We start from the raw sequence: 27626 nt of genomic DNA, 5'->3' as shown, positions 1-27626 counted from the left end.
AGTTGGGATACATTCAGGGATGTGTCTGCCTTGAAAATAACTCATGTATCGCATAGACAAACATCAGCACAGGGAATGTTTTGTAACATTTTGCATTATGCCATAAAGTGCTTTTATAATACTGTTTATGAAATAAAATGTTTTATAAAATTTGACAAATTTCAATTCCACCGGAGTCACGGGTTCCAGCTTTTGAACCCATTTTGGAAGTTAGCCCATTTGAAGTTGAAAATGTTTTATGCTACGGTGCACCATTTCACCCAGTTAAATATTACAGGAATCAGAGTTTAGTAATATATAGGTTGCACATAATGATCTACTAAGCACAGTTAGCAAAAATAACTCTTGATTCTGTTTACTGATTATTGTGGTTTTGTGAAAAACAAACTGTATATGGATAATTTGGCTTATTTGGAATCCTGGAAAAGAGTTTGTGTGTATGTGCATGTGTGTGTGTGTGTGTGTATGCCAGGGTGGATAATAATTCATGATTTAAAAAAAAAAATTAAAAAACAGATTTTTTTTTATTTAAATCGGATTTGATTTCATTTTTATTAAATTTATTTTAATAAAATGCTTTTGGAGAAAAAATCTATCTAAAGATAGTTTTCTATTTAAGATACATTAATAATTTTGTTTATTCAGCATGAAACGGAGCATAGTTATATATCATCAGGCTGTATACTCTGCAATATGGGGACTGTCGATGAGTCGACAGCAGGTCAGGGGAGGAGCCGCCGTGGGACAGACATGACAGTCACTGTTTGAAAAATATTGATTTAAATCGAGTTGATTTAAATCAAGCCTTTTTACTAGTGATTGAAACCATGATTTAAATGAAATCTGCCCTGGTGCGTGAACACATATGAATGGAGATGGATATTTTAAATTGCCCCATAGGAGGTAATTTACTTATTTACTTTGTTTGTGTGGAATCTGCATTTACTTTTGATATCCTTGGTTAAATGATCTTTGACAGTAATTGGAGGTCGGGGGGGGGGGGGTGCTGGAGAATCCTGACAAAGATAGTAAACTGCTATTTCTAGAATATAAACTTGACTACAGGAAGTCCTCATTAAGCATAAAGTGACCATTTGCAGTTATGAAAACATCACTCTGCAATTAGTCCTCACATTAACAACCTAGGCAGGCCTTCAAAGCAGTAATGGTTTTCTCTTACCTTTGCTACTTGTTTTGGAAATGAGAGCACACTCGCTTCACACACGCACAGCGCTTCTGCGCATGTGCAGAGCGTCCGTGATGATGTCTGGGCAGGTGGGCAGAGCCTTCCCCGCCGTTGCCACTACTGGTTCGCCCGAAGCGGCAGAATACCACCTCATAAGCACAGTCACAGTTTCACTTAGTGACCACCCCACTTAAGTGAGCTGCTTCCCCCGCCCCTTGTAGTGGAAGACTACCTGTAGTTACTTTTGGGACACTCTGCCTAATTGCAGCTGTATAAATAACAGATGTCGGCAGGCCAGTTTTTAAAAGAACCTTGCTTAAAAGGACAGTTGTACGAAATCTTTCCGATCACAGGACTTGGCAGTTCTTGGAACAGGTAAACCTCATTGAACAGCTTGTCTTCTTTGTGTAGGCTGCGAGGATATTATTGCTGAGAGCATCTCACTGGAAACCTTAACTGCCGTTCTCAAGTGGAGCTCCCAGCCTTATGGCTCCAAGTGGGTACACCGCCAAGCCCTGCATTTCCTCTGTGAGGAGTTTTCCCAAGTCATGACTTCAGATGTCTTTTATGAACTTTGCAAAGACCACTTGCAAACTGCTATCCAGTCAGACTACTTACAGGTAATTGTTTCTTCCCATTCAATGTTTTTTTTTTTATTAAGGGCTGAATCAGGCTTTCTTACTAATGATATGGAATAGAAAGATGCAAGTCCTAAAACTTTGACCACTGGAAAAAAAACAGAAGAAGGAGCAAAACGTGGCTTGAATTATTGTGTTCAGAACGGGTTCTTCCTCTTCCCTTATTCTGGCATTTATACACACAAGTTGCTCGCAGAGGTAGTGATTAAGGAAAGCATTCTCTTTTCCTGGCATATAACCCAGCCCAAACTGACAGTATAAACTATTGCTTGAAAGCTTAATAATAGCCTAGGAGCAGTTGCAAATTATTTTAAGTGAAACTCTTTTAGGCTTAATTTTTGTCTTGCCTTTTCAGAGGTTTATAGAAATTATATAGTAGGCTCACACTAACAACATACATTTGTGGCAAGAAAATGGGAAATCCAGGCTCCTCTTTGAAATACACTTTTCTTGTTGGGGAGATACTAAATCTCCTGGATTTTGACTACTTTTCATTCCTCCACACTCCTGCTCCTGTTACCTTGTTCAAAAAAAGTCTCTCATCTGTGTTGCATATTACCTTGGAAAATGCATTTTTGTATGCTTTTTTTTGCTCTGATTACATAGTATGAAATTTGGAAACTTTGGTTCATATACTTGTCCTATTTTTCAATTCCCTTCAGCTTCAGAATAGTTAAAACAAAGTTCTGTTAAAAATCAGAATGTCAGTCATATTCCTATACATGTTATTAAATATCAACTGGATGCCTATAGTTATCTCCAATTTCTCTGTCCCCTGGCTTCTTTTGGCATATCAAGAATATTTAGAAAAGGAAGTGGTTTGGGATTATATTTATTTTGTTTCATTTAAATATTTCTGAAGCATATAATACACTTAGAGAAGGACCGACATGTTAACTCATGCTTGCCTGGAATAAAGGAGGAGAAATAAGAGAATTTCTTGCTTAAACATCCACCGAGAGATGAGATGCAGGCAGTGCCATCCGCAGGGTCTGTGTGTCAAGATGTGTCAGTCTTTCCAGATAAACCAGATAGGAAATGTGACTGGATGAGCTAATTTTACTTTATTCTAAGGCTCCATTAACCAAAATTGTGCATGTCTGAAGGTACAAACTTCCTACCACTAGTTTTAACTGCGTGATCAATTAGGGCAAGATTGTTAAACCACTGGGAGCTCCTGTCTGTTTTGGCTAGATGTGTTTCCTAGGTAGCATCTCTTCCCCTTGTTCTCCAAGGTCATCCACATATAATATTGCAAGATTATACTACGTGACTATGCAATCAAAGCCCCTCCCCTTAGTACAAACATAGAAAAAGGGGGACTTAATTTATACAGTTGCAGTTGCCATCTTTGATTTTTTTATTTCTCCTTTGGAAACCATGATCTGGGAAAGGAAACACTAAAGAACAAACACCAACAGATATTGCTCAATTAGCTAAGAAATAAAACATCAAATGGAAGATGCCGAAAAAACACGTTTGCCAAAGCTGAACCAAGTGAACTGGAAAAAATTGAGAAAGGTACTAAAAAAGGTCAATGAGGCTGTGCAAACCATTCAAACCACTACATTAGCTGAAACAAACCAGCTGATGTATGCAGCAGCCTTCATAACCATCAAAGAATTGGGTTTGAAAATACAAAAGAACCAAAGAGGCAAGAAGAGGAAGCCTAAATGGAAAATTCGGTTGGAATTGAAGATAAAAAAAATTTGTGGAGACTTGAGCAACTTGAAGAACCTAAGACAAGGTCAGCTAAAGAACAAGCAGGTCAAAAGCAGCCTGGAAGTAAGATATGATTTGGAGAATAAGTAGATTGCGGTAGCAATTGAAGAGCTGAAGCAGAAGGTTGTTGCCGTTGCTGAAAAGATTAAAAGGTATGAAAACCGAGTAACTCAGTTCAAGGAAAACTCACAGTTCAGAGCAAATCAGCACCAGTTTTATAACAGCTTAGAAAATGGAGATGGAGTAACAACAAATGAAAAGCCTGATAAAGAGAAAGCTCTGAAATTCTAGAAGAATTTGTGGGAAAACAACAAGCACCACAACAGAAATGCAAAATGGATCAAACAGATTGAGGATTCTATTAAAATGCATAAAATGGAAGATGTGAAAATAACAAAAGAAATGGTACAAAGACAGTCAAGAAAAGTGAAGAACTGGAGTGCACCTGGACCAGATGAGTTACATGGCTTCTGGTTAAAGGCACTTACAAGTGTGCACAAAAGATTGGCAGCCCAAATGAACCAGATCTTAAAAACACCTGAAAATGATGAATGGATGACAACTGGAAGGACATTTTTGATCCAAGAAGGAAAGGACCTGGGAAACTATAGGCCAATCACCTATTTGCTAACAACATACAAGCTCCTTACTGGTATCATTGCAAACCAAATTTATGGATACTTGGAAAGAAATAACTTGCTTCCTGTGGAACAGAAAGGATGCTGCAAAAATTCAAGAGAAACAAAGGACCAACTGCTGATTGACAAGCTAATCCTAAAGAATTCAAAGAAAAGACGAACCAACCTGTTCATGGCTTGGATAGACTATAAAAAAGCGTTTGATTCAGTTCCCCTTAGCTGGATCAAGAAATGCCTGAAAATCTTTGGCATCAGCAGCAACATACAAAAATTCATGGAAACTTCAATGAACCTCTGGAAAGCGAAGCTTATAGCTAATGAAGAAGAACTGGGTGAAGTTGAAATTAAACGAGGCATTTTCCAGGGCGATTCCCTTTCACTCCTACTTTTTGTACTCTCAATGCTACCACTGACAATCATTTTGAAGAAGATGAACTGTGGATACAAACTTGCAAAAAAAGGACTGAAAATTTCGCACTTGGTGTACACGGATGATTTGAAGCTGTTTGGTAAAACAAAAGCTGAACTGAATTTATTAATTGAAAGCACAAAAGAATTTAGCCAAGACATTGGTATGCAGTTTGGAATTGACAAATGTGCAACAATGGCAACCAAAGCAGGCAAGGTCATAGAAGATGATGGAATAGAATGAGAATGAAGAAATGATAAAGGCAGTAAAACCAGAAGAAGGCTAGAAGTACTTGGGGATTTTAGAGGCCTCTGACTTAATGCATAATAAAGTCAAGGAATTAACTTCAGCCAAGTACATTCGACAAATTCGCAAGATATTAAAGTCCAAACTGAATGGAGGAAATATCATAAAAGCCATAAATATCTGGGCTATACCCGTGATTCGATACTCTGCAGGAATAATTAACTGGGCCCAGATGGAGTTGGACAATGTGGACAGAAAAACAAGGAAGCTTATGACAATGAATCATGCTTTGCACCCTAAAAGTGATGATGACCGATTATATCTACCAAGAGCAGAGGGTGGTTGAGGACTCCTACAAGTAAAACAGACTGTGGAAGAAGAAAAACACAGCTTGAATGATTACATCCAGAAAAGTGAAGAACCAATGATTAAGGAAGTAAATAAAGGAGGCCTTTTAAAGACAACTAAGTCAAAAGCTGAATATAAGAAAGAAGTAATTGAGAAGCGAGCTGAAAATTGGAAAAACAAAGCTATGCATTGCCAATACTTGAAAAGTATTGAAGGCAAAGCTGACCAAAAGCTAACTTGGAACTGGTTAAGATCAGGAGCACTGAAAAAAGAAACAGGAGGCTTTATTTTGGTAGCTCAAGAACAAGGCTTAGCCACAAACTACAGGAAAGCAAAAATTCAACATGTTACCATCAACAGCAAATGTCGCCTCTGTAATGAGAAAGACGAGACAGTCGACCACTTGATCAGTGGGTGCAGCAAAATTTCACAAACCGACTACCTACGACGCCATGACTGTGTTGCTAAGATCGTTCACTGGAAATTGTGCCAAAAGTTTGGATTTGAGTACAGCAAAAACCACTGGGACCATCAGGTTGAGAAGGTTTTAGAGAATGAGAAAGTCAAGATCTTGTGGGACTTCAGAATCCAAACTGACAGGCACTTGGCCCACAACACACCTGACATAGCAGTCTAACTGCTAACTGCTATAACAATAGTTGAAAAGAAAAAAGTATGTTTCATTGGCATTGCAATACTTGATGCACGAATTGAAGATAAGCAGCAAGAAAAAATCACAAAGTACTGAGACTTGGAAATTGAAGTTGAGCGACTGTGGAAAAAGAAATCGAGTGTTGTCCCGATTGTAATTGGAGCCCTTGGAGAAATACCTAACGAGCTACCTCGCTATTTGGAAATTTTAAATTTATCAGACTTGAACATTCTGATTCTACAAAAAACCACCCTACTTGGAACAGCTTATATCCTCCGACGTTACCTTAAGTGTTCCTAGGTCCTTGGTTAGGACTCGAGCTGTTGAGCTACCAACCAGCCTCAAAGGCTGTGAATCTCACCAAAGATTAACCTGATGATGATGATGATGATGATGATGATGATGATACCGATACCCATTGTCATCAGGGCACTTGGTACCATGTCCAAGAATTTTATAAGATACATCAACAAATTGCAGCTTCCCTCAATAACACCAGTGGAACTGTAAAAAACTGTGCTACTCAGAACATCGTATATTTTAAGAAGATACTTGGTTGATAACTAGAACGCTGGCAGCAACCCGTATCAACCATTAGCACCAATCAATGGTATTTGTGATGCATTTTTGAATGTTCAGTTGACTGAGTTTAATGTTTAATTAATAAAGTATAATGATAATGATGATGATGATGGTGATGATGATGTATTTACACTTACAATGCTGCCTTACTCCAGCACTTCTGTCAATTCTTAGTGATTCTTCAATGCACTTTTCAGTTCTTCTGCAATGCAATGCAAGAAGCACAATTTCATTTCAAGAGTGGAGATGTTACAGCTTTCTCTCTTCTTTATGTTTCACTCATCAAACTACTTTCAGTGCTTAAAAAGAATTTAAAACACTAGCATTTTACAGAACAAAATACAAGAAGATGCAACTCAACCCACCCACCCCAAAATAAAAAACATTCCAACAGCAGCAAAGTCCAGGCACACATTATTAGACACTTTTGTGCAATGTCTAGGTCTCAAAGACACCCCCAGGTTTATTGATTGAGAATGAAAGTTCACACAAACACAAAATTCACACAAACACAAATGTAATGAAAAGTAGAATAGTTTAACAAAGTTTCTTTGTAGAATCAGAAGTGCTAGTAATGAAAACTGTAGGAGTTTGACTGAAATGCAATGAGCAACAATAGCATATTGTGTTGCAAATCTTTGCCATTAAGGAGCTTAATTAACTGTAATTTATTATTAATCTAAACTTCATTAGAATAAGCACTTTGGGCCTAAACGTTAATTTGATGATGCTGTGTGCCTAAGACACTGTGTTTTTATGCTTTGTTTTAAATCCCTCTTCAATAGGCAAGTGAGCAAGATATCTTGAAATACCTTGTGAAATGGGGTGAACATCAATTAATAAAAAGAATTGCAGATCGAGGTAGGTGTTTAATAGGTAATATGTTTCATTATTAATATTTAATCTTTAAAGATCTTTGAAGTTAATTTAGTCATTCATTCATTCGTTCATTCATTATGTCGACTTTTGTCTACAATACTACAAATATTTCCATGGTGAAAGCATTTGCTGGTGACATTACCATTGCCCAGGGGCTGCCCTGTCTATAGTTATCTCCAATTTCTCTGTCCCCTGGTTTCTTTTGGCATATCAAGAATATTTAGAAAAGGAAGTGGTTTGGGATTATATTTATTTTGTTTCATTTAAATATTTCTGAAGCATATAATACACTTGGAGAAGGACCAAGATGTTAACTCATGCTTGCCTGGAATAAAGGAGGAGAAATAAGAGAATTTCTTGCTTAAACATCCACTGATCCGTTTGGCAGAGATGAGACGCAGGCAGTGGCATCCGCAGGGTCTGAGTGTCAAGATGTGTCAGTCCTTCCAGATAAACCAGATAGGAAATGTGACTGGATGAGCTAATTTTACTTTATTGTAAGGCTCCATTAACCAATATCGTGCATGTCTGAAGGTACAAACTTCCCACCACTAGTTTTAACTGTGTGATCAATTAGGGCAAGATTGTTAAACCACTGGGAGCTCCTGTCTGTTTTGGCTAGATGTATTTCCTAGGTAGCATCTCTTCCCCTTGTTCTCCAAGGTCATCCACATATAATATTGCAAGATTATACTACATGACTATGCAATCAAAGCCCCTGTCCTTAGTACAAACATAGAAAAAGTGGGACCGGGGGGGGGGGGGACTTAATTCATACAGTTGCAGTTGCCATCTTTGATTTTTTTTTTATTTCTCCTTTGGAAACCATGATCTGGTATCCTATTGAAATAATAACAACAACAGCTAGGTCATACATCAATAGGCCTTTTGGCACATTGATGTATGTTGCAGTTATCCCCTGCAACTCTGAAATTCCTTATATATTCATCTGTATATGTTGTGTATGTGTGTGTTTTGCACCAACAGAGTTTAACTAGCTAATAAATGTGTGTACAGGTGGTGCGCAATTTACTACCACAGTTGGGACTGGAATTTTGGTCATAAGTCGAGGTATAACCTGACTGGTCTCAATTTTATAACCGTTTTTATGACCATCATTTAGCAGGTCACCAAAGTTGTTACGCAAACCATGTGTTCATAAAGCAAATTATATGTTCATAAGTGTGAATCCATTTTATCTAATTAGTGTTTTTTGCCATAAAATTGCAAAAGAGGACAAGTCGTAAGTAACTTTTTTCAATTATGTCACGTATGTTAAACGACCAGTTTTAAGTCAAGGACTATCTATACCATGCTTTTTCTTTAAATCACAATGTTGAAGGAACAACCTCAGTACATTCCTGATAGTCCAGTTTACCGAGCCACCACATTTAAATGTAGTCCATATATTTGGCTGGTACAGTATATATTGCAGGGATGAGGATAATGTTATCCATTCAGTCGTGTCCAACTCTTGGAAATTCTGTGGGCCAGGTTCTCCACATCTTCCAGTCTTGCACTGCTTCTTTGAGTTGTTCGGTGTCCTGGCTGGTGTCAGCTTTGAAAGAATATTGCAGTGATGAGAAGGCAGTTCTCAGATATCATGACATTAAAATCCTAAATAAAATATAAATCATCATGGGCCTCCCAAACTTTCTTTTCTGGTCAGCAGAGTTCCTTCCACCCATATAGAAGTCAGAAAAACTGTAGGATGAACATTAAGATAAGTTTAATAAAGTTATTCAAACAAAAGGAAAACAATACTGTTCCAAAAAATTGAAGGGCAAAAAAACTAGAGAATTCTTGCCCCCATGTTTACCTCAATGTTAGCTTCTAATAGCTCTATTTTAGGGAACATAGCAATAGCACTTAGACTTATATACCACTTCATAATGCTTTCCAGCTGTCTCTAAGCAGTTTACAGAATCAGTATATTGTCCCCAACAAACTCTGTCCTCATTTTATCAAACTTGAAGGATGGAAGGCTGAGTCAACCTTGAGCCAGTCAGAATCGAACTCTTGGAATGAGCAGTGAGTTAGCCTGCAGTAATGCTTTCTAACCACTGGGCCACCACGCCTCTTTAATACATGCACATAAGTAAGTAACAGTAATGTTACTTGTTCTGACCCTCACTTGACGTCTCTTTAACAAATGCAGGCAAAACTTAAAAGGAAGGCTTTTCTTTATCAGTTTTCAGTTCAAACTGGATTCGAGCCCAGAACATAACATAAACACAAAACTCTGATAAGAATTCCAAAACAAAAGCTCTTACAAACTTGGCAGTTCTTTCGCAGTCTTCACAGATCAGATTTACATGAAAACACCAAAGCATTTATCCAAATGGAACAGGCATAATCACGAGTAATAAGCAAGCAATATTGTACCAGACACGGAACACACGAAGGAACGAAGGAACGTATGTTGACTCCAGCAACTGGGGCGTGGCAGCATCCCTCCTTTTATCTCCAAATGTGCCTCAAACCACTCCCAGCTGCCTAATGACTCTTGCTCCCGAAAGAACTCTCAGCAAAACTGCTGAGTCACAACAGTTACTTATATGACAATAGGTCTCAAATCAGCTTACAATAAAAATTAACCCAAATAGAAGAATTAGAGACATTTTTTAAAAAATGTTAAAAAATAAATAAATTTAGAATTTCTTTTATTTGGATTAATTTTATGGTAAGCTGGTCCGAGACCTGGTTTTTATATAAGTAATGTTCATAAGTAAGAAATAATAAAACTGTAGAATAAATATGTCTTTAATCAATTTTTTTTAAAAAAATTAGAACACATGAGTAAAACAATTTATTTAAATTGTCAGAACCCAATTTACTGAGTGGCACAGCTCATAGTGTGAACAAGCGTGGTGTAAAGAGACGAGATCTTGATATCGAGGAATTAAAAGAAATCCTTTCCCCTCTCTTACCGTTCGTCCGCATTGAGCACATCCTGCCTATGAACAGTGAAGTACTGACAGATTCGGTAAGTATATTTTAAAGTTTCCTTTGAATCCTGCTTCAGCTTTTTATGCTGCTGTCCATGAGAAAAGTACAGAAAAAAATGGGCCAGGAAGAGTCCAATCAGGTTCAGGGGCTTCTTTCTTTGGTGATATCCAACTGATCACCAAAACACCACCAAAGAACAGATTTCTTGCCCCTGACTTAGGTCATCATTATATAAAATTTATTGTGCTTTTGGAAAGTTTGGGGGTACTTGCTCCGATTCTTCAGTCAATTGTTTGTTTTCAATTTGGTTTGAGTACAGTTCAGTTATTCCTTACTGGTGACTCTCATCAGGTTGTAAATTGGTTTGCTGTTTTATACTTAAAAATAATTGTTACCTTTCTGATGTGATGTTTTCTTTTAAAGATGAAAAGAGGTCTCATTAGTACACCTCCTTCAGACATGCTGCCAACAGCAGAAGGTGGAAAGTCAAATGTGTGGCTGCGACAAAAAAATGCTGGAATTTATGTGAGGCCGAGGCTGTTCTCACCGTATGTGGAGGAGGCTAAGGTAAAATGAAGTATTAATGCTGCCGACCATCTCATAAATAGCTTTCAGTTATCCAGCCTGCCATGTAAGCGGGTCATCTGTTCTATATTCAGAATGATATTTAAAAAGTATTATGAGTTTGAAGTGCAAAAGTGCTTAAGATGACTTTGAAACCTGTAAGACATCTGCAGGCAGACATCAGTATTTCCGAATGCTAAGCCTTCCTTTTTTCCATGTTCTCACCCTGAATTCACTAAGGATTCTTTGCAGTATATGAATATCTGATAAATTGGAGCAGGGGTGTCAAACTCAATTTCATTGAGGGTTCATCAGGGTTGTGTTTGACCTTGGAGGGCTCTGTGTGTGTGTGGCCGGGATGGTGGTGACAAGGGACCTGCATTGGGGGCACCTTTGGTGGCCAAGTATTAAGGCAGAATTCCCTGAGACCCTCCCTCATTAATTATAATCTCCTTCCTTCTTTCCTTCTCTTCTTTTTCCTTCCCTCCTCTTTTTCCTTCCTTCTTCCTTCCCCTCTTTCCTTAGTTTACCTTCCTTGTTCTCTTCCCATCTTCTTTTTCTTTCCTCTTTTCCTTTCTCCTTTTCTGTCCCTTCTTGCATGCTCAAATGCAAAAGAGGAAACATTTCTCCTTTTGTTTTTAGTTTGTTTTGACAGCCCTCTGCCAGCAAAAATGGAGCTTGGGGGAGCCACCCTGCCGAGCTCCGTTTTCACTGGCAGAGGGATTTAGGAAGCCATCCAGGCTGAAAATAGGGTGCAGGGGGGGCACATATGCCTCCCTCAAGCTCCATTTTCACTAGCAGAGGCACTGCAGGCCCATCCTTTGCTGTTTCCAGGCTGGCCACATGGGCAGGATTTAAGCACCCAGCGGGCCTTGAGTTTGACACCCCTGAATTAGAAGGTAGACAAGCTTCCATCTCCTTTGGTGTCTCTAAAAGAACAGGATTTCAGATCTTTTCTTCCATGCAATTACCCTGCTGAACACATTGGAAAGATTGATTTGATCTCTTCTCATCTCTCTGAGTTTTCTCTGAGCATGTACCTTCCTATTCACCCCATATACATATACACATTTGCAGAAACCTTCCAGCTTGTCTAGACGGAGGAAGGCATCCTCTTCCTAAATAGAACTGAGCCATGACTGTCAGCCTCCTTTTGTGTCTGGAGGAAGGGACCATGTGCTTTCCTTTACAAGAGAAAGGATGGCAGAAGAAAGCAGGGAACAACTGCACACTTTATCCCTCTCTGTGGAAGTCTTCCTCTATGGACCGATTTCAAGAAGAAAGCTTTCTCACCAGGGGTGAAATCCAACAGGTTCTGACAGGTTCTGGAGAACAGGTAGCGGAAAGTTTGAGTAGTTTGGAGAACCAGCAAATGCCACCTCTGATTGGCCCCAGAGTGGGGTGGGAATGGAGATTTTTCAGTATCCTTCCCCTGCCACGTCCACCAAGACACACTACGCCCACCAAAACATGAACTGGTAGTAAAAAAAATAGAACTTCACCACTGCTTCCCACCCACCAGAGGTGTGAGGAGAAAATAATCCAGATTTTCGATGCGATTCAGTTTTCCCAGAATGTCATACAGTGTGAAATTTGATTTTGTTTTCTGTTTGTTAGCAGAAGACAGTTTGCGCTGTAATGCAAATTTTGTATGAAGAATATTTTTTTTCCACCCTTGTTCTTTGTATGATGAAATCCTTTGGTATTTTTGGTTATCAGCAGCAACATTTCAGATAATATGCAGGTGACCTTGTAACATTGATGAATTAAGACCCATATTAGCAAAGTAGCTTCTTTGAATATCAGTGAGCCCATTAAAAGTCATCTGAATGGTTAACATGAAAAAAAAAAGAATTAGTGAGTCATAAGAGTAGAAGCTGCCCATATTTAATTTAAATGTATACAATTATCTTTAAAGGAAAGAAAAGTTTATTTCTTGAAAACGTAAGATTCTATTATCTATTTTTATCTACCATTATATGGTCCTTTTTTTTTAAAAAAAAAGAATGCTATAGGTAGTACAGATAGTCCTTGATGTACAACAGTTCATGTAGTGACAGTTCAAAGCTACAACAGCACTGAAAAAGTGACTTATGACCATTTTTCACACTTACATGGTTATGTAATTAAAATTCAGACACTTGGCAACTGGCTCATATTTATGACGGTTGCAGTGTCCCGGGGTCATGTGATCCACTTTTGTGACCTTCTGACAACCAAAGTCAATGAGGAAGCCAGATTCATTTAACAACCGGGTTACTTGTCTTATCAACTGCAGTGATTCACTTTTAACAGCTGTGGCAAGTAAGGTCGTAAAATGGGCCAAAATTCACTTAGCAACAGAAATTCTGGCCTCAGTTGTGGTTGTTAGTTAAGGATTACCTGTATTTACTACTTTTTATTTCAATACATTTCTTTTACCTTTGTTCTTTCAGTCACTTCTGGATGAGATGATGGTGGAGCAGACGGACCTTGTCCGTTTACGGATGGTTAGAATGTCCAATGTGCCAGATACCCTCTACATGGTAAACAATGCTGTTCCACAGTGCTGTCATATGATAAATCACCAGCAAATGTCCAGTAATCAGTCCAGTCCTCCTTCAGTTGTAGCCAATGAAATTCCAGGTATGTTACTAAGCCAATTCATAAATACATCGTTCTTGGTTGTGAAATTCTTTAACCCTGAAATACCAGGGTTTCATGAAAAAATAAATAGCAATATAGCAATAGCAGTAGACTTATATACCGCTTCATAGGGCTTTCAGCCCTCTCTAAGCGGTTTTACAGAGAGTCAGCATATTGCCCCCAACAATCCGGGTCCTCATTTTACCCACCTCGGAAGGATGGAAGGAGGATGAGTGTATGATAATTAATATAGGGTCATAATACCCTGGTAATTTTTAACAGGGAATTTCTAGATCTCTTCACTGCAAAGAAAAAAAAAAGTGGAAATTTTGTACTGCACAGGTGGAATATTGACAGATTCCACTGTGAGTATGTTAATAGAAAAAAAATTTCTCCCTTTTTCCCATTTCTGTAAATTAGACAGAAATAAAATGCATTAGTTCATCCATGATGTGTGCTTGCATAATACATACATTCATATTAGTTTGGTATTTTTGATTAACGTAAGACTCACTTTAAAAATACACACATTTCTTCATAATCAAAAAAGAATGTGGTGGATTTTTATGTTTGGCATAATATATTTGTATTAAGTACCACAGAGACTGTTGATATAAACAAGATGAAGGCATGGTTGCTTCAAGTTTGGAATACAGAATGTGTATCAGAACAAGCATGAATAGTGGACAGTGTTCAAAGGTTCTTGTGATGCCAGAAATTCTTTTGGGCATTCTTCATTTAAAGTTTATGTATAAGAGGAAGACTTTTATAAAACAGCCCTCCAAATGCCGACCTTCATTGAAGCTAATCCAAGAACTAAGCTTAAATGAACTGCCAAAAGTGAATTTCAGGCAGACAAGTCTGGTACCAGCGCTCAAGAATTAGTTTTTTTGTCAGCTGCCAGTATTTTGTTGGAAGTACAGAGGTATCTGGTCCTGTTCCTTGCTTTGCCAGTCACAGCAATCCATCAGTGGTAAGAAAGAAGAAAACGGCATGCCCAGATTTGGCTAGAAAACTTGCTTTTTTATAACCCATATTCTACCTCGCACAGAAAAATCCTTGGGAGTTGTATGTAACATAATAAAGGCTGAGCTGCATAGGTGCTACAATTATTTTGGTGTTATCATCAAGAAAATTGTTGTTGAACACAAAGGGTCAACCCTTGAAATTAATTCCAGTCACTGGATAGTTTAATGTTTTGTACAGGATTTTATGCTTATCAACTGGTGATGATCAGCCTTGATCAGTGACCGGCATCATTGAAGACACTGAGCCAAGCTGTGTAGTCTGGATGATTGCACTTGTAAGGACAAATAAATTGGTGGTTCAGGTGACTTTGAAAGCTTTGGGGGAGAAAAGGCCACAGTGGTCAACATTGATTCATGAAAATCAGTGGTTCCCAAACTTGGCAACTTTAAGACTTGTGGACTTCAACTCCTAGAATTCTCCAGCCAGCTCTGTCTTAAAGTTGCCAAATTTGGGAATCACTGACGAAGATGAATGAAGCTGGGATATTTCGGAAGGTTTTTCTTTACCTTTTTTGGGAGGGGGGGTGGTAGTTGGATCCTTTTTTAAAAAATTTTTTAGAAAGCTTGTTTGTTTTACATGGCCATTTTCATTTATTTCCCGATCCAAAATGACCCAAAAAATATGCAATCAAAGAGGAAATTTCTAGAAATTAAATAAGAGCCATATTTGGAAGCTGCAACAAAACCCTGTTAAAAATTACCTTACAATGTATTTAAGGGACAAAATCAAATGATGCTATTGATGATCTCATTTTTAGCTGGAAAACTTTTTCTTCCTGTACATTACTTAGAAATAGAAATTTTTATTTACGCTCAACGACCAACCAAGTATTTAGGAATAGTCATGTTTAGCTTTTATACTTTGGTTTTCATAATGTGGGATTTTTAAAGGCTGGAAATTGCCCACTAATTCATTTGGAGTGAGATTCTAATAGCATATAAAACAGATGCTTCACTATGCACAACATCTTGTGCTTAGAAATTTGCCAAAATATTAATCTAAACACAATATTGAAAAACTACTCCGAAGTGTGGAATTTTGTTGTCTGATGTGTATTTTTTCTGACCAATACAGTGCTCTTGGATTGGGTTGTTTTCTATTCTTCATTCTGTTTTTCAACATAAAAAATTTGAAATCAACATACATAGTTTTTTTTTTCTTTTTACTTTCTAGGAAAATCTTACCTTCCATTTTCTAGGAAAATGATTGAAAAAATCCTGAAAGTCTAAATGAATGCTATAGGCAGTAAACAAATTTGTATGTTCTCATGTGCGCTGCTTGGAGAGTCCAAGCATGTGTTAAATTAGTCTGGTTACCCGACTGAGGTAAACATTTTCTTTAACCACGCCTCCTGGTCCTTCTTAATGCCAGATTTTTTTCCTCATTCTGCCCCGTTAAGGACTATTTTTGTGAGCTCCAGCCACTAGTTTAATACAGGCTTGGACTCTCCTTTGTTTAGCAGTTTTTTTCTGTTTCTATTTTAGCTATAAGTTTTTATTTTGGCTTTTTCTTTTTTTCCACAAATTTTATTTTTGTCCTCACTTCTCTCAAATTGTCAATTGAGGTAGGAGCAGATATGAGGGGTGCTCTACCTGCCGCGCCACTTGTGGTGAGCGGCAGAGATCCCTGGGGCTTTGTTATCTCTCAGAACAGTGGCGGAGCTCTCGGCGGCTGCTGGAAGCTGTCAGCGGTTGTTTTCTGGACTTTTGTGTGCTGCCAACCCGTGGAGAAATATTTGGCCATTTTTGAAAGTCATGGCCACCATTTTCTCCTCCACCCCCACACCAGAGCAATGGCCATTTTGTCAGCTCGTTTTTTCGCATGCTTTTCAAGCTTGCCTGTTCCACTGTACGTTCCTTCGCAGATCGCTGCTGAGTGGCCAGCTGACCCTTTTCGGGGCTGCGTCAGCGTTGCTGCCACTCACTCTTCATCGTCGGGCAGCACTGGTGTCTTTGGTCACCTCACAATCATATACTGATACAGAGAGGGTTGATTCCATTTTTGCCCCTCTGTGAGTGATCTGTCAGACTGCGCAACCTCCCTGGTTCACAAACCCTTGGGCTCTTCTTCCCTCAACTGACTGAAGGCTGCAGCAAAAAGGCCCCCACAGCGATCATCTCCGGCTGACTGATGTCTTTGCAGTCTTCGAAACTTCATGTGCAGTTGAGATGGCTAAAGCTTCAGAAGCAGTAGATCTGGAGCAGCCAGGCCCCTCCACCTGCTACAACGGTAGACCAGATCCCTCCCGGGCCCCTAATCAGGCCAAGGCCACAGGCAAAGGCAAGAAGGCCAGGAAGGGCAGGGGGCAGGGAAGTCATCCCTACCAATCATCCTTGGCTGCGGATAGGGATGCTGAGTGTTGTCAACGGGCCCTCGAAGAGCGCTTTGAGAAGGCCCAGCACCAGGCCAGGCAGGCCAACCCGCAGGCCACCACGCAGGGTGAGTCATTCCTTCCCCTGTCTCCCATTGGAGGCCCCCTGTGGGTCATTGAGGAGGAGGTAGAGTCTCAGGATTTGTCTCCTGACGTTTCCCTGGTGGATCCCAGTTCTCCCCGTGCCTTCCTCTGTATCCAAACCTGACCCAATGGAAACAGCGCAGCCTCATGGGGGGGGGGGTCCCACTCCCACCTTCTGAGGGCTGGGGAGCCTTTCCTCCAGATCCAAGGGAGGGGATAGGCCCAGAGAAAACCAGGACCCCGAACTTCTAGCCTAAATGCAGGTAGTTATCGTCCATGCCATCTCCCATGGCATAGCCAAGAGGCTCCAGAAGAGGGATCAGGTCCCAGATAAACCAGCCCCATCCAAATCCAGGAAGGAAGGGTCCGGCGCTAGCCACAGGGTATGCCATCCTTCTCTGGAATCTTCTGTGGTCAGTGAGGTCTCTGCTTGGGAGGACCCAGAGGAGCAGGACCAGAAGCTTTCGGAGGATGAAGACCTTCCTCTAGATGTACCTGCCTTCTCTGGGCTCTTCAAGCCTACCCTATTTAAATCTATCTTGCACAAGGCAAAGGTCATTACCCAGTTGGGTACTAAACCCCAAGCAGGCCAGAGTTCCTCAGACTCGACCGCCTCCAACCTTAATGATAGCATGTTTAAGATGCAACTTGTTCCCATTCCCAGTCTCTTCATGGGCAGTGTTCAGCAGCAGTGGGTCCAGCCTGATTTCCTCGCTGCACTCAGTGGTGGGGACAAGAAGCTATATTCTGTGGAATCAAATCTAGAGGACGTCTTGGCCTTACCCTCGCTAGACCCCCGGATAGCAGCTCTTACTTCCAACTCTATTCTGCCAGCAGACCTAATGGAGGGTCTCAAGGTGGAAGATAAGAAGGCGGAGAACGCTTGTCACAAAACACATCAAGCGGCAGCCTGGACCATTAAGACTTCTTTCTCCACCTCTTTCTTTAATAGGGCTTCCATTATTTGGCTACATGAATTACAGTCTAAACTTCCGGCAGGTAACTCACGTCTCCGTCAGAACAGGACCAAAATCATAGCAGCAGTTCAGTACTCGGCTGATGCCTTGCTTAATGAAATTTGCTTCCAGGGCGCTAGCATCTAAAGTAACATCTAGGTTCCTTCTTTGGCTTTGTCATTGGCAGGCTGATATGAAATCAAAGTGGAAGCTCGCCTCCGCTCCATTCAAAAGGACCAAACTGTTTGGAGATGCCTTAGACCCCGTCCTAGTTGAATCTAAGGACAAGCAGAAGGTCCTCCCTATCCTGAATAAAAAGCAGGATCGGAAGTCCACTCCCTACTTTAGGAGGCAGTCCTTTCGTGCAAACAAATCCTCGTTCAGCTCCTCCACGTTCTACAGACCATTCACTCAATCATTTGACAGGTCCAAAGACAAGAAGTCCTTTCGGGACAGGGGTAGACAGCAGTACAAGTACTGCAGACCAACCACGGCGGGGCCTCTCACAAGCCTTTCTGCAAAACCAAGTGACCCTCAGGAAGCACCTCCCATTGGGGGACGACTACAACTTTTTGTCTCCCAATGGGAATGGACCATGGAGGACTCCTGGGTCTTACAGATCGTGAGGGAAGGACTCTCCCTGGAGTTCATCTCCCATCCCCTGAGGAATTTCATCTGCTGTCCCACCCCCTCTTGTCCAAGCAAGAGAGAGCTTATGTGCTAGAAGATCCATCCTCTTCTGGAGATCAATGCCATAGAGCAGTACCAGCCAATCAGGAGCAGAAGGGATTTTATTCCATTCTTTTCCTGGTACCCAAGAGCTCGGGGGGGGGGGGGGGGGCAATCCTGGACCTGAAGAACCTCAACTTCCATCTCGCATGCAGCAGGATCAAAATGCAATCCCTGCAAACCATCCTAGCAGGGATTCATCAGGGGGAACTCCTCAAGTCCATAGACCTAAAATACCTACACATCCCAATTTGGCCACAGCAGCAAAGGCTCCTGTGGTTCTTCTATACGGGCTGGCACTATCAGTACAGGGCCCTTTCATTTGGCCTGTCGTCAGCCCCCAGGACCTTCACCAAAATTCTTTCAGTCGCAGGCGCAGACCCATAAGGCTCCAATGTTACCTGGATGACATCTTAATTCAGTCGTCGTCAGGAAACAAGCCTTGTGGGATCTCCAGGTCACCATGAGTTCCCTTCAGAACCACGGGTTCTCCGTGAACCTGGAGAAAAGTCACTTCACACCAACCACCAGGCTCCTCCACCTGGGAGCGGTAATAGACACCTCAATCTTCAAGGTGTTTCTCTCCCAAGACAGGATAGACAGCCTAGGTACCCTAGTCCACAAGATGTAGGGGTTGAGGCAGGTCCCTATGCTGCTCCTCTTGCAGTTATTAGGGAAGATGATCTCGTGCATCTTGGTAGTTCCGTGAGCACAACTCCACTCATGGGAGTTGCAGTGATTGCTCCTGCCTCATCAGAGAGCCAACAGAAGCAACTCCACAATGACGGTCCAAGTTCCACTGAAGGTGAAGAGGTCCCTCCAGTGGTGGTGATCATCGGCCGTGCTAAAAGGACACCTCTTCAAAGGGCCAGCGTGAGTAATCATCACAATGGACGCCAGCTATTCGGCTGCGATGCCCACATTGGTCAACACGTGACATAGGGCAGGTGGTCCCCAGCTGAAGCAGCTTGCAACATCAACTGGCTAGAGCTGAGGGCAGCAAGACTTGTCCTACGTCACTTCCAGCAGGACATTCAACACCAATGTGTACTATTGATGATGGACAGTGTGGCCACCAAGGCACACATAAACCGACAGGGTGGCACGAGATCCAGGAATCTCATGGTGGAAGCAGAGGCCCTGGGAGTGACAGATCAAATTCATCTGAGCTGATCACATCTCAGGAGTGGACAACATCCAGGTGGACTGGTTGAGCAGAACCACCATAGACAATGCAGAATGGCGCCTACATCCGGCCCTGTTCCACCAGTTGTCACAGAGATTTGGCACCCCTGTGATTGACCTGTTTGCCACCCAGGGAACACGTAACTACATAGCTTCTTCTTCTGCTTTCACTTGCCCTGGGCAGAGGGGACAGATGCTCTTCACTGCAGATAGCCCCAGGGACTTTTGTACACTTTCCCACCGCTTCCTCTTCTACCACAAATAGTCCTCAAAATCATTGCGGAAGGAGCGGAGGTGCTTCTGGTGGCACCTCATTTGCCCTGAAGGTCCTGCTACGCCGATCTCATCAGCCTCTCGGTGTCCAGCTATGGCGGATCGCTGGTGGTTCACTGGTAACCATTCTGGCAGTTACCAGTTGTTCTACAGGCTCTAACCTCAGCTCCCTTCAAACCTCTTCATGCTGCTTCCCTCTGACACCTCACACTTAAGACGGTCTTTCTCATTGCTATAACATCTGCAAGGAGAATATCAGAGCTGGCGGCCCTGTCAGTCCGAGAGGACCTATGTATTATTCATCTGGACCCGTCGTTCATCCCAAAAATTAATATGTGGTTTCACAGGGTGCAGAAGGTAATTTTACCAAACTTTTGTCTGCACCCCAGACACCAGAGAGAACGGATCTGGCATACTCTGGATGTCAGAAGGGACTTGCGTAGATACATTAAATGACATTTAATAAATGTACAGCAGAATTTCGCGTGTCCGAGGCCCTTTTTGTGTCGTTCCAGCCAGGGTCCATGGGGCGGAAGGTAACATCCGCAACTATCAGCAGATGACTGAGGGTGGCACCCCTCACCCCAGTGACAGCACCTCACATAAGCTATGAATCATGGCATGCATCACGGCGGCGTATGAGCATCAGGCTAAAGCAGTTCCTCGCCATATCACTGCTCACTTTACGAGGAGCGCAGGCACCACCGCTGCCTGGGCAACCCAGGCAACAACAGACGACATCTGCAGAGTGGCAACGTGGTCGCCCCCATCTCCCTTTGTCAGAAACTATAAATTGGACATGTTTGCCTCAGCCGAGGCATCGTTCGGCAGGCGGGTCCTGCAGGGCGTTGTTTCCATGACCAAATCCCTGGGCAGACCTTCCCGCTCTAGTTACAATTAACTTGGATATGTCCCATGCTTGGACTCTCCAAGCAGTGCACAGGAGAATGACCATTGGTCCTTCTCTGTGCACTGCGGGAGAGTCCAACCCCGCCCAGAGTCTTTGGGTCCAGAGTTTCGGGGCCATCAGATCGACTCCATTTTTTTTCATCGCATTATCATCCTTCTTCGGTTCCAGAACTTAGCTCACAAAAATAGTCCTTAACGGGCCAGAATGAGGAAAAAATCTGGCACTAAGGAGGACCAGGAGGCGTGGTTAAAGAAAATGATTATCCCAGTCCTTGGGCAGCCAGACTAATTTCACCCATGCTTGGACTCTCCCGCAGTGCACAGAGAAGGACCCTTCAGGTAAGCCAATGGTCAATTTCAGCAAACCTTTGAAAGTGGTACATTAAGCGAAAATATTTCACAGTTGAAGTTGATGTTAACCATAGCAGTTGCTGAAAGAGAGAATGTACTTCTGGAAGGAGCAAAACAGAGGAACAGGGACCATATTTAATAGTCTAATTTAATGGAAAGAAGGACTAGGGATAACATGGTAGCATGTTCCAGTATATGAGGGGTTGCCACAAAGAGGAGAGAGTCAACCTATTCTCCAAAGCACCTGAAGGCAGGACACGAAGTAATGGATGGAAACTAATCAAGGAGAGAAGCAACATTGAACTAAGGATAATTTTTCTGACAGTTAGAATAATTAATCAGTGGATGACTTTCCTACAGAAGTTGTGGGTGCACCAACACCATATGTTTTTAAGAAGAGATTGGACAACCATTTGTCTGAAATGGTAGAGAGTTTCCTGCCTGAGCAAGAGAAGACCTTCCAAATCTTTTATTCTGTTATTCATATTGGCTAAGCTAATGGAAAGAGGTAGAGTATGCTCAGAATGAAATATTTATTGGAAAATAAAAGGTAAAGTTCCCCTGTACATATGTACTAGTTGTTCCCGACTCTGGGGGACAATTCTCTTCTCCGTTTCAAAGCCGAAGACTGTCCGAAGATGTTTCCGGGGACATGTGGCCAGCATGACTAAATGTCAAAGGTGCATGGAGCACTGTTACCCTCCCACCAAAGGTGGTCCCTATTTTTCTACTTGCATTTTTTACATGCTTTCAAACTGCTAGGTTGGCAGAAGATGGGATAAGTAACGGGAGCTCACGCTGTTATGTGGTGCTAGGGATTCGAACCACTGAACTGCCGATCTTCTGATTGACAAGCTTAGTATCTTAGCCACTGAGCCACTGAATCTCTTTGGAAAATATTAGTGGGGAAATACTGTAAAAGGAGTTAGACTTCCTTAGTTTTACCAGCAGCTAGATTGCATAGCATTAGATAGGATTCCCACATGTGCTGCAGAGTGCCTGCCAACCCACAGAGCAAATTTGAAAATACTTGGCAGGATGGGAAGTGTTGATGATCCATTTTGCATAAAGAGCATCCAGGAAAGATAACAGAATAACAGAGTTCAGGCAGGAAACCCTATACCACTTCAGACAAATGGTTGTCCAATCTCTTCTTAAAAACTTCCAGTGTTGGAGCATCCACAACTTCTGATTAATTATTCTGTTAGGAAATTTCTCCTTGGTTCTAGGTTGCTTCTCTCCTTGATTATTTTCCATCCATTGCTTCTTATCCTGCCTTCAGTTGCTTATAGTGAATTCAGGTGGGAAAACTGATCTAAATGGTATGGTTTTGACTGGATTCGCAATAAGGTGGAAATGAAGGAAATTCATCTGTACTGTCCTCTGTCCAACTTTGTAGCTCGAGCCATTATTGCATTGATCTTGCTGACACTTGTCTTTCTGATCAATTGTTTTTGGACAAGTTCTTTCTTAAGCGTAAATATCAATCTTGCTAAACTTGGGCTCTGTTGAAACTCATTACAAGGATGCAGGACTAATTTCAGTTCGGATTGTTTTCTGCTTCTCTTTCCTCAGTTCCTCGTCTCTCTGTTGTTAAAGAAATGGTCAGACGGCTGCAGGAGCTCCGCCATACTGAGCAAGTTCAGCGAGCTTATGCTCTGAACTGTGGAGAAGGCGCCACAGTCAGTTATGAGATTCAGATCCGTGTATTGAGGGAGTTTGGACTTTCTGATTCTGCTGCTGAGTTGCTGCAGGTATGAAGCGATGAACACAGCATGCAAGCAGGCTGGTCTGCTTCTTTTTTTAAGTGTTTTAGAACCTGCATGCATTCAAAGTCAGATGTAACTAGCAATGTGTAAAAAGTGTTGAAGAAGTGAGCACGTTCATTGATGGAGGAAAGCTTAAAAGGACATGTTGCAGTTACATATTGTAATGTAAAAAAAGAATAGGTCAAATTAATTTGTTTCTAACTGATGGACAGGAAAGTATTCCCGTTGCTCCTTTATGCTGCTCTATTCTAAATGTGAGTTATCTTCCGTGCATAACGATGAGAAGGCTTAATAAAAATCACAGCTTTCTAAAGCTTTTGATTCAAATATGCTGATAAAAAGATGGTAAGATCCCGAGACTAAAGCCTATACAGAGCCCCACCCTATGGTGATCTACAGGATGTGAATTTATATAGTTTTATGCTTAGGAGCAGTGGTGGGATTCAGCAGGTTCGCACCACATCGGGAGAACCAGTCATTAACTTTCTGAGCAGTTTGGTGAACTGGTTATTGGAAGAAATCATCAGGGCAGAGAACCGGTCCTTAAATTATTTGAATCCCATCACTGCTTAAGATGGAACAGGAAGAGTTACAGTATTTTGCCCACATAGGCTCTGTAATTAGATACTTATATAGATCCCATTGTGCTGGCACGTTATGTTTGTTTTGCCCAGGCAAAGACATTGTAATGCAAACCTCTTGTTTTTCCATATTGTTGGCATGGAGGAAAAAGTACAACTGACCATTTATCTGTATTAGTAGAAGTGTTGCATTTCTTGTCCCAAAGGTGCTTTTTCAAGAGGCAAATGGACTTTCTGGTTTTTCTTTGAAGACGTTTCACTTCTCATCCAAGAAGCTTCTTCAGAAAAAACACCTTTGGGACAACCCTGACCTGGATGACTGAGAATCTCCATAGACATGTTGCATTTCTTGTTCTGTCTTTCTGCTGCAGAATCCTCACAAGTTCTTCCCCGACGAGCACTTTGGAGACGAAAGCCCACTTCTGACCCTCAGACAGTCAGGCCGATGTCGTGTGAACAGCACGCCCACTGCAGAAACAGTGTTTACAGACCTGGATTCTTTTGTGGCCTTCCATCCTCCACTCCCTCCTCCCCCTCCTCCTTACCATCCACCAGCGACTCCAGTTCACAGTCAGTTCAAAGTTGGATGGAAGCAAAGAACCCAGAGCCAGCACCCCTCCCGTTCTTTTTCTTACCCTTGTAACCATTCGCTCTTCCATGCCAGAACAGCCCCCAAACCTGTCCTACCCAATTATTTCTCCAGCGTGAAAGGCACACCTCCAGACTGCACTAACACCGCAGGACTGGGAAGACAGACAGTTGCAGCTGCAGCAGCTGTGGTGGCTGCTGAAAAGCAAGTGGTAAGAGTGCCTTTTTTTAAATGCACACAATACCTTTTTTTTAATTTAAGGGGTTTTATTAAGTTGTATATATTTTTAATCTGTTTGTAAGTTGCCCAGAGTCATAAGGGGAAGCAGGAAATGTTGCTGGTCTAGGGAGATACACCTGGTGGGACCCAGAAGAAGAGCCTTCTCTGTGGTGGCCCCTCTCTCTGGAACATCACCCCCCCCCCAGAGTTAGAATGGTCCCCACTCTAACACTCTTCCGGAAGGCACTGAAGACCTGATTCTGCCAGCGGGCCTTGGGAACCCAGAGCAGGATGGAGCCCATTAAATGGCTTGTGTGGGGTGCTGTCGCCAGGGTGGGGGTGATTTTATTATATGAATTTATTATATGAATTTATTATATGTTTTATTAGTTTTATTGTTTTTATATGAGACTGTATATTCTATAAGCCTCCTTGACTTGCGATGTCTGAATAGGCGGCAATATAAATTCCCTAAATTAAAAGAAAAATGAAATGGATGGTTATATAAAGTGGATAAATAAATATATCAGCATTAATTTACTACTGCAGGGTGCTGTGAATAAGACTTGGCATTTTACGTTTACCATTATAGCTGTTGAAAGTGGAGCAGGCTTCATTTTGGAAACGTTGATTGTGATCAAGCACTGTGGCATCGAACTGTTCTACAAGAAATCATACAAGCTGTTGTATAATTTCCCTAAGGTCTAAGTTGATAACAAATAACTCTAACAAGCCCTCCAGATAGATAGATTTATGTGACAAAGCAGATGGGTTTAATCAATTGACTCAAGCTCTTGCCAGTGAAGATGCCAAGGTTGCTAGGTAGCATTAATGTACAAAAAAATAAAGCAAATATTTGCATGCTATGTAGAAGAGGCAGTCCAGTGAAGGTTTAAATGAAGCAGGAGGAAACGCTAACACAATGGGCAGAAAACAAATTCTTCCTCACCAATTCATTTTCCTCCAAACGCCATCAAAGGAACACATCAAGAGGTAAAAAATGGAGCCACAGTGACTTACATTGTGGTTAGATTGCAGTACTGCAAGCTACTTCTGCTGCCTGCCGGCTGCCTGCAATTTAGCAATTCAAATGCCACCAGGCTCAAAGTTGACTCAGCCTTCCGTCCTTCTGAGTTCAATAAAATGAGGACCCAGATTGTTGAGGACAATATGCTGACTCTGTAAACCACTTCGAGAGGGCTGTTAAAGCAGTATAAAGTGGTATATCTAAGTGCTATTGGTATTGCTAAACCAGAATAAGTGAACATAGTAGCTGGGGATTTTTACTCACTTATTAAATCCTTTCCTATAGATTGCATCCAAATTTTCTGTGAAGAGTTTTCTCTTACACTTTTGCTTTTAAGCTAGATTATGCATAAGATACTGATTTTGGTTGTGTTTTTATCAAGGTAGTAGACTTGAAGAAAATGTACGCTTTATTTATTTATTTAACCAACAGTTGATGAAATAACTTTATAAGGTAGCCATTCAATGTATATATTTTATTTGTCATATATTGATACTGTCCATTTCAGTTAAGTGACTCTGGGTAGCTTACCATGTCACAAAATATAAAAACATATAAGAACAGTTAAAAACAGAATTAAAAGTTAGGTTTAGGGTATTGAAAGTTTAAAAGGCAATCTATGGTATATGTTATAATATAACAGTGGTGGGTTCCGGATCCCGTCGCAACCGGTATGCTGCGACGGGGCCAGGTGTCCATCACGCGCACTGCGCGCGCATGCATACCAACCACTTGCAACGCTTCAGCTGCTCGGCAGAGCATTGTGTAGGTGCCATACACTCCATGTCCGTGTGCAAATGGCCCGTTTGGGTCAAATACAGGTAAGAACGGCGGGCGGGTGGGCCCTCCAGAGTACCATACCGAAATGGTACTTGATGCTCCCAACTGGCACCGGTACGCCCATACCGGGGTGTAACAGCCGTAACCTACCACTGTAATATAACCTATATAATGCATAATAATAATATAATACATAGAAATACACACATCCACATATGTGTATGTTAAAAAGTTAATATATAATATATTAAATTATTTTAATCTTATGCTGTTATAAATATATAAAATGGCATGGTTCCTTTTTCAGAGCATAATCTGTAAACAATAAAAGCCTTCCAATCAAAGTGATAACTATCTATCTACTAATAATTGTAATAATTAGGTTACAAATGATTGTTAACTATAGTTAACATACGCTATCATACTGTCATTATTTAAACTTGAATAATAATAAAGATCGAGTCACAAGCGAAAGTGAAATGTTAGAAAAAAAATCTTATTTCACTTTTTAAAAAGCCTGCTTAGAACACCTATTCCAATCTCTGATAAAATTGTTGCTGACCAGTGTTACCTGTATTATCAACAAATCATAATTAAAGCATTTTATGTATAGTTATTACTTCTTGGAATCTGCCTATTGAATTAATGAATTCAGTAGGAGCTTCCTATCAATAAGCAATCCAAAATGCTTTGCTACAGGAAACACACAAAATTGACAGGCCTGCAAGTAGGACTACATTACCCAGGATGCACTGCAGCTTTTTGTAACATAAGTTCTTTTTAATTACTTTGCCAAATTGCAGATATAGTAAATGAAAATGTCCATTTTTGGTAAGAATTTGGGCTATCTCACTTTTCTACATTAATATGATTATGCTGGCAGCCATGTTTTAATTTTTAACTGCTTGCTTAGAAAACCTGAATTCTTTGTGCTCAAATCAGAGCCTTTGATTTCTTGCAGAAGCATCAATATAAAATACTACCTAGGTTATGAATAATTATTTCTTAGTTTTGAAACAGCCCTCAACTTTTCGTTCCTGAGTAAATGCAATATGATGTATAAAACAGGGCAAGTTGAATGTCAGATTCTTAGCTGTGTAATGTTAGACTTTTGTAGGGCAGAGTTGTCCTGGAACAGCTAGATGACAAGCACAAGTGTCAACTCCCTGCGTTGTCATTTGAGGCAGGGAGGGGGAGTACATTCCACGCATACTGGAGTCGGATCTCAGATTACTGCAGCCGGTTTGGGAGGGGTGCATCTTACAGGAGAATGTGATCTATGTCACAGACTGAGGGGAGGGAAGGGACAGGGATAAAGTTCAGAAGTAAATCAAGC

The 27626-nt window shown here is 41.1% G+C and overlaps 1 protein-coding gene across 3 annotated transcripts in view; it reads left to right on the top strand.

Annotated features, from left to right (window-relative positions):
- BTBD7 (BTB domain containing 7) overlaps nt 1–27626 on the top strand; it is an 89890-nt gene that overhangs the window by 55576 nt on the left and 6688 nt on the right. For all 3 annotated transcript variants that reach the window (XR_004256654.1, XM_032233421.1, XM_032233434.1), the window contains exons 4-10: nt 1598–1806; nt 7207–7282; nt 10126–10286; nt 10673–10816; nt 13249–13438; nt 22901–23079; nt 24047–24475. Coding sequence is in view for 2 of the 3 variants with exons in the window: in XM_032233421.1 (XP_032089312.1) it covers nt 1598–1806; nt 7207–7282; nt 10126–10286; nt 10673–10816; nt 13249–13438; nt 22901–23079; nt 24047–24475 (1388 nt within the window). In the remaining variant the exon portion in view is untranslated. The remainder of the gene's footprint in view (nt 1–1597; nt 1807–7206; nt 7283–10125; nt 10287–10672; nt 10817–13248; nt 13439–22900; nt 23080–24046; nt 24476–27626) is intronic.

This window comes from Thamnophis elegans, chromosome 1 (assembly GCF_009769535.1).
Source record: "Thamnophis elegans isolate rThaEle1 chromosome 1, rThaEle1.pri, whole genome shotgun sequence".
NCBI classification, from domain to species: Eukaryota; Metazoa; Chordata; class Lepidosauria; order Squamata; family Colubridae; genus Thamnophis; species Thamnophis elegans.
Note: the sequence above shows the minus strand (reverse complement) of the source record. Positions and strands in the feature narration are given on the sequence as shown.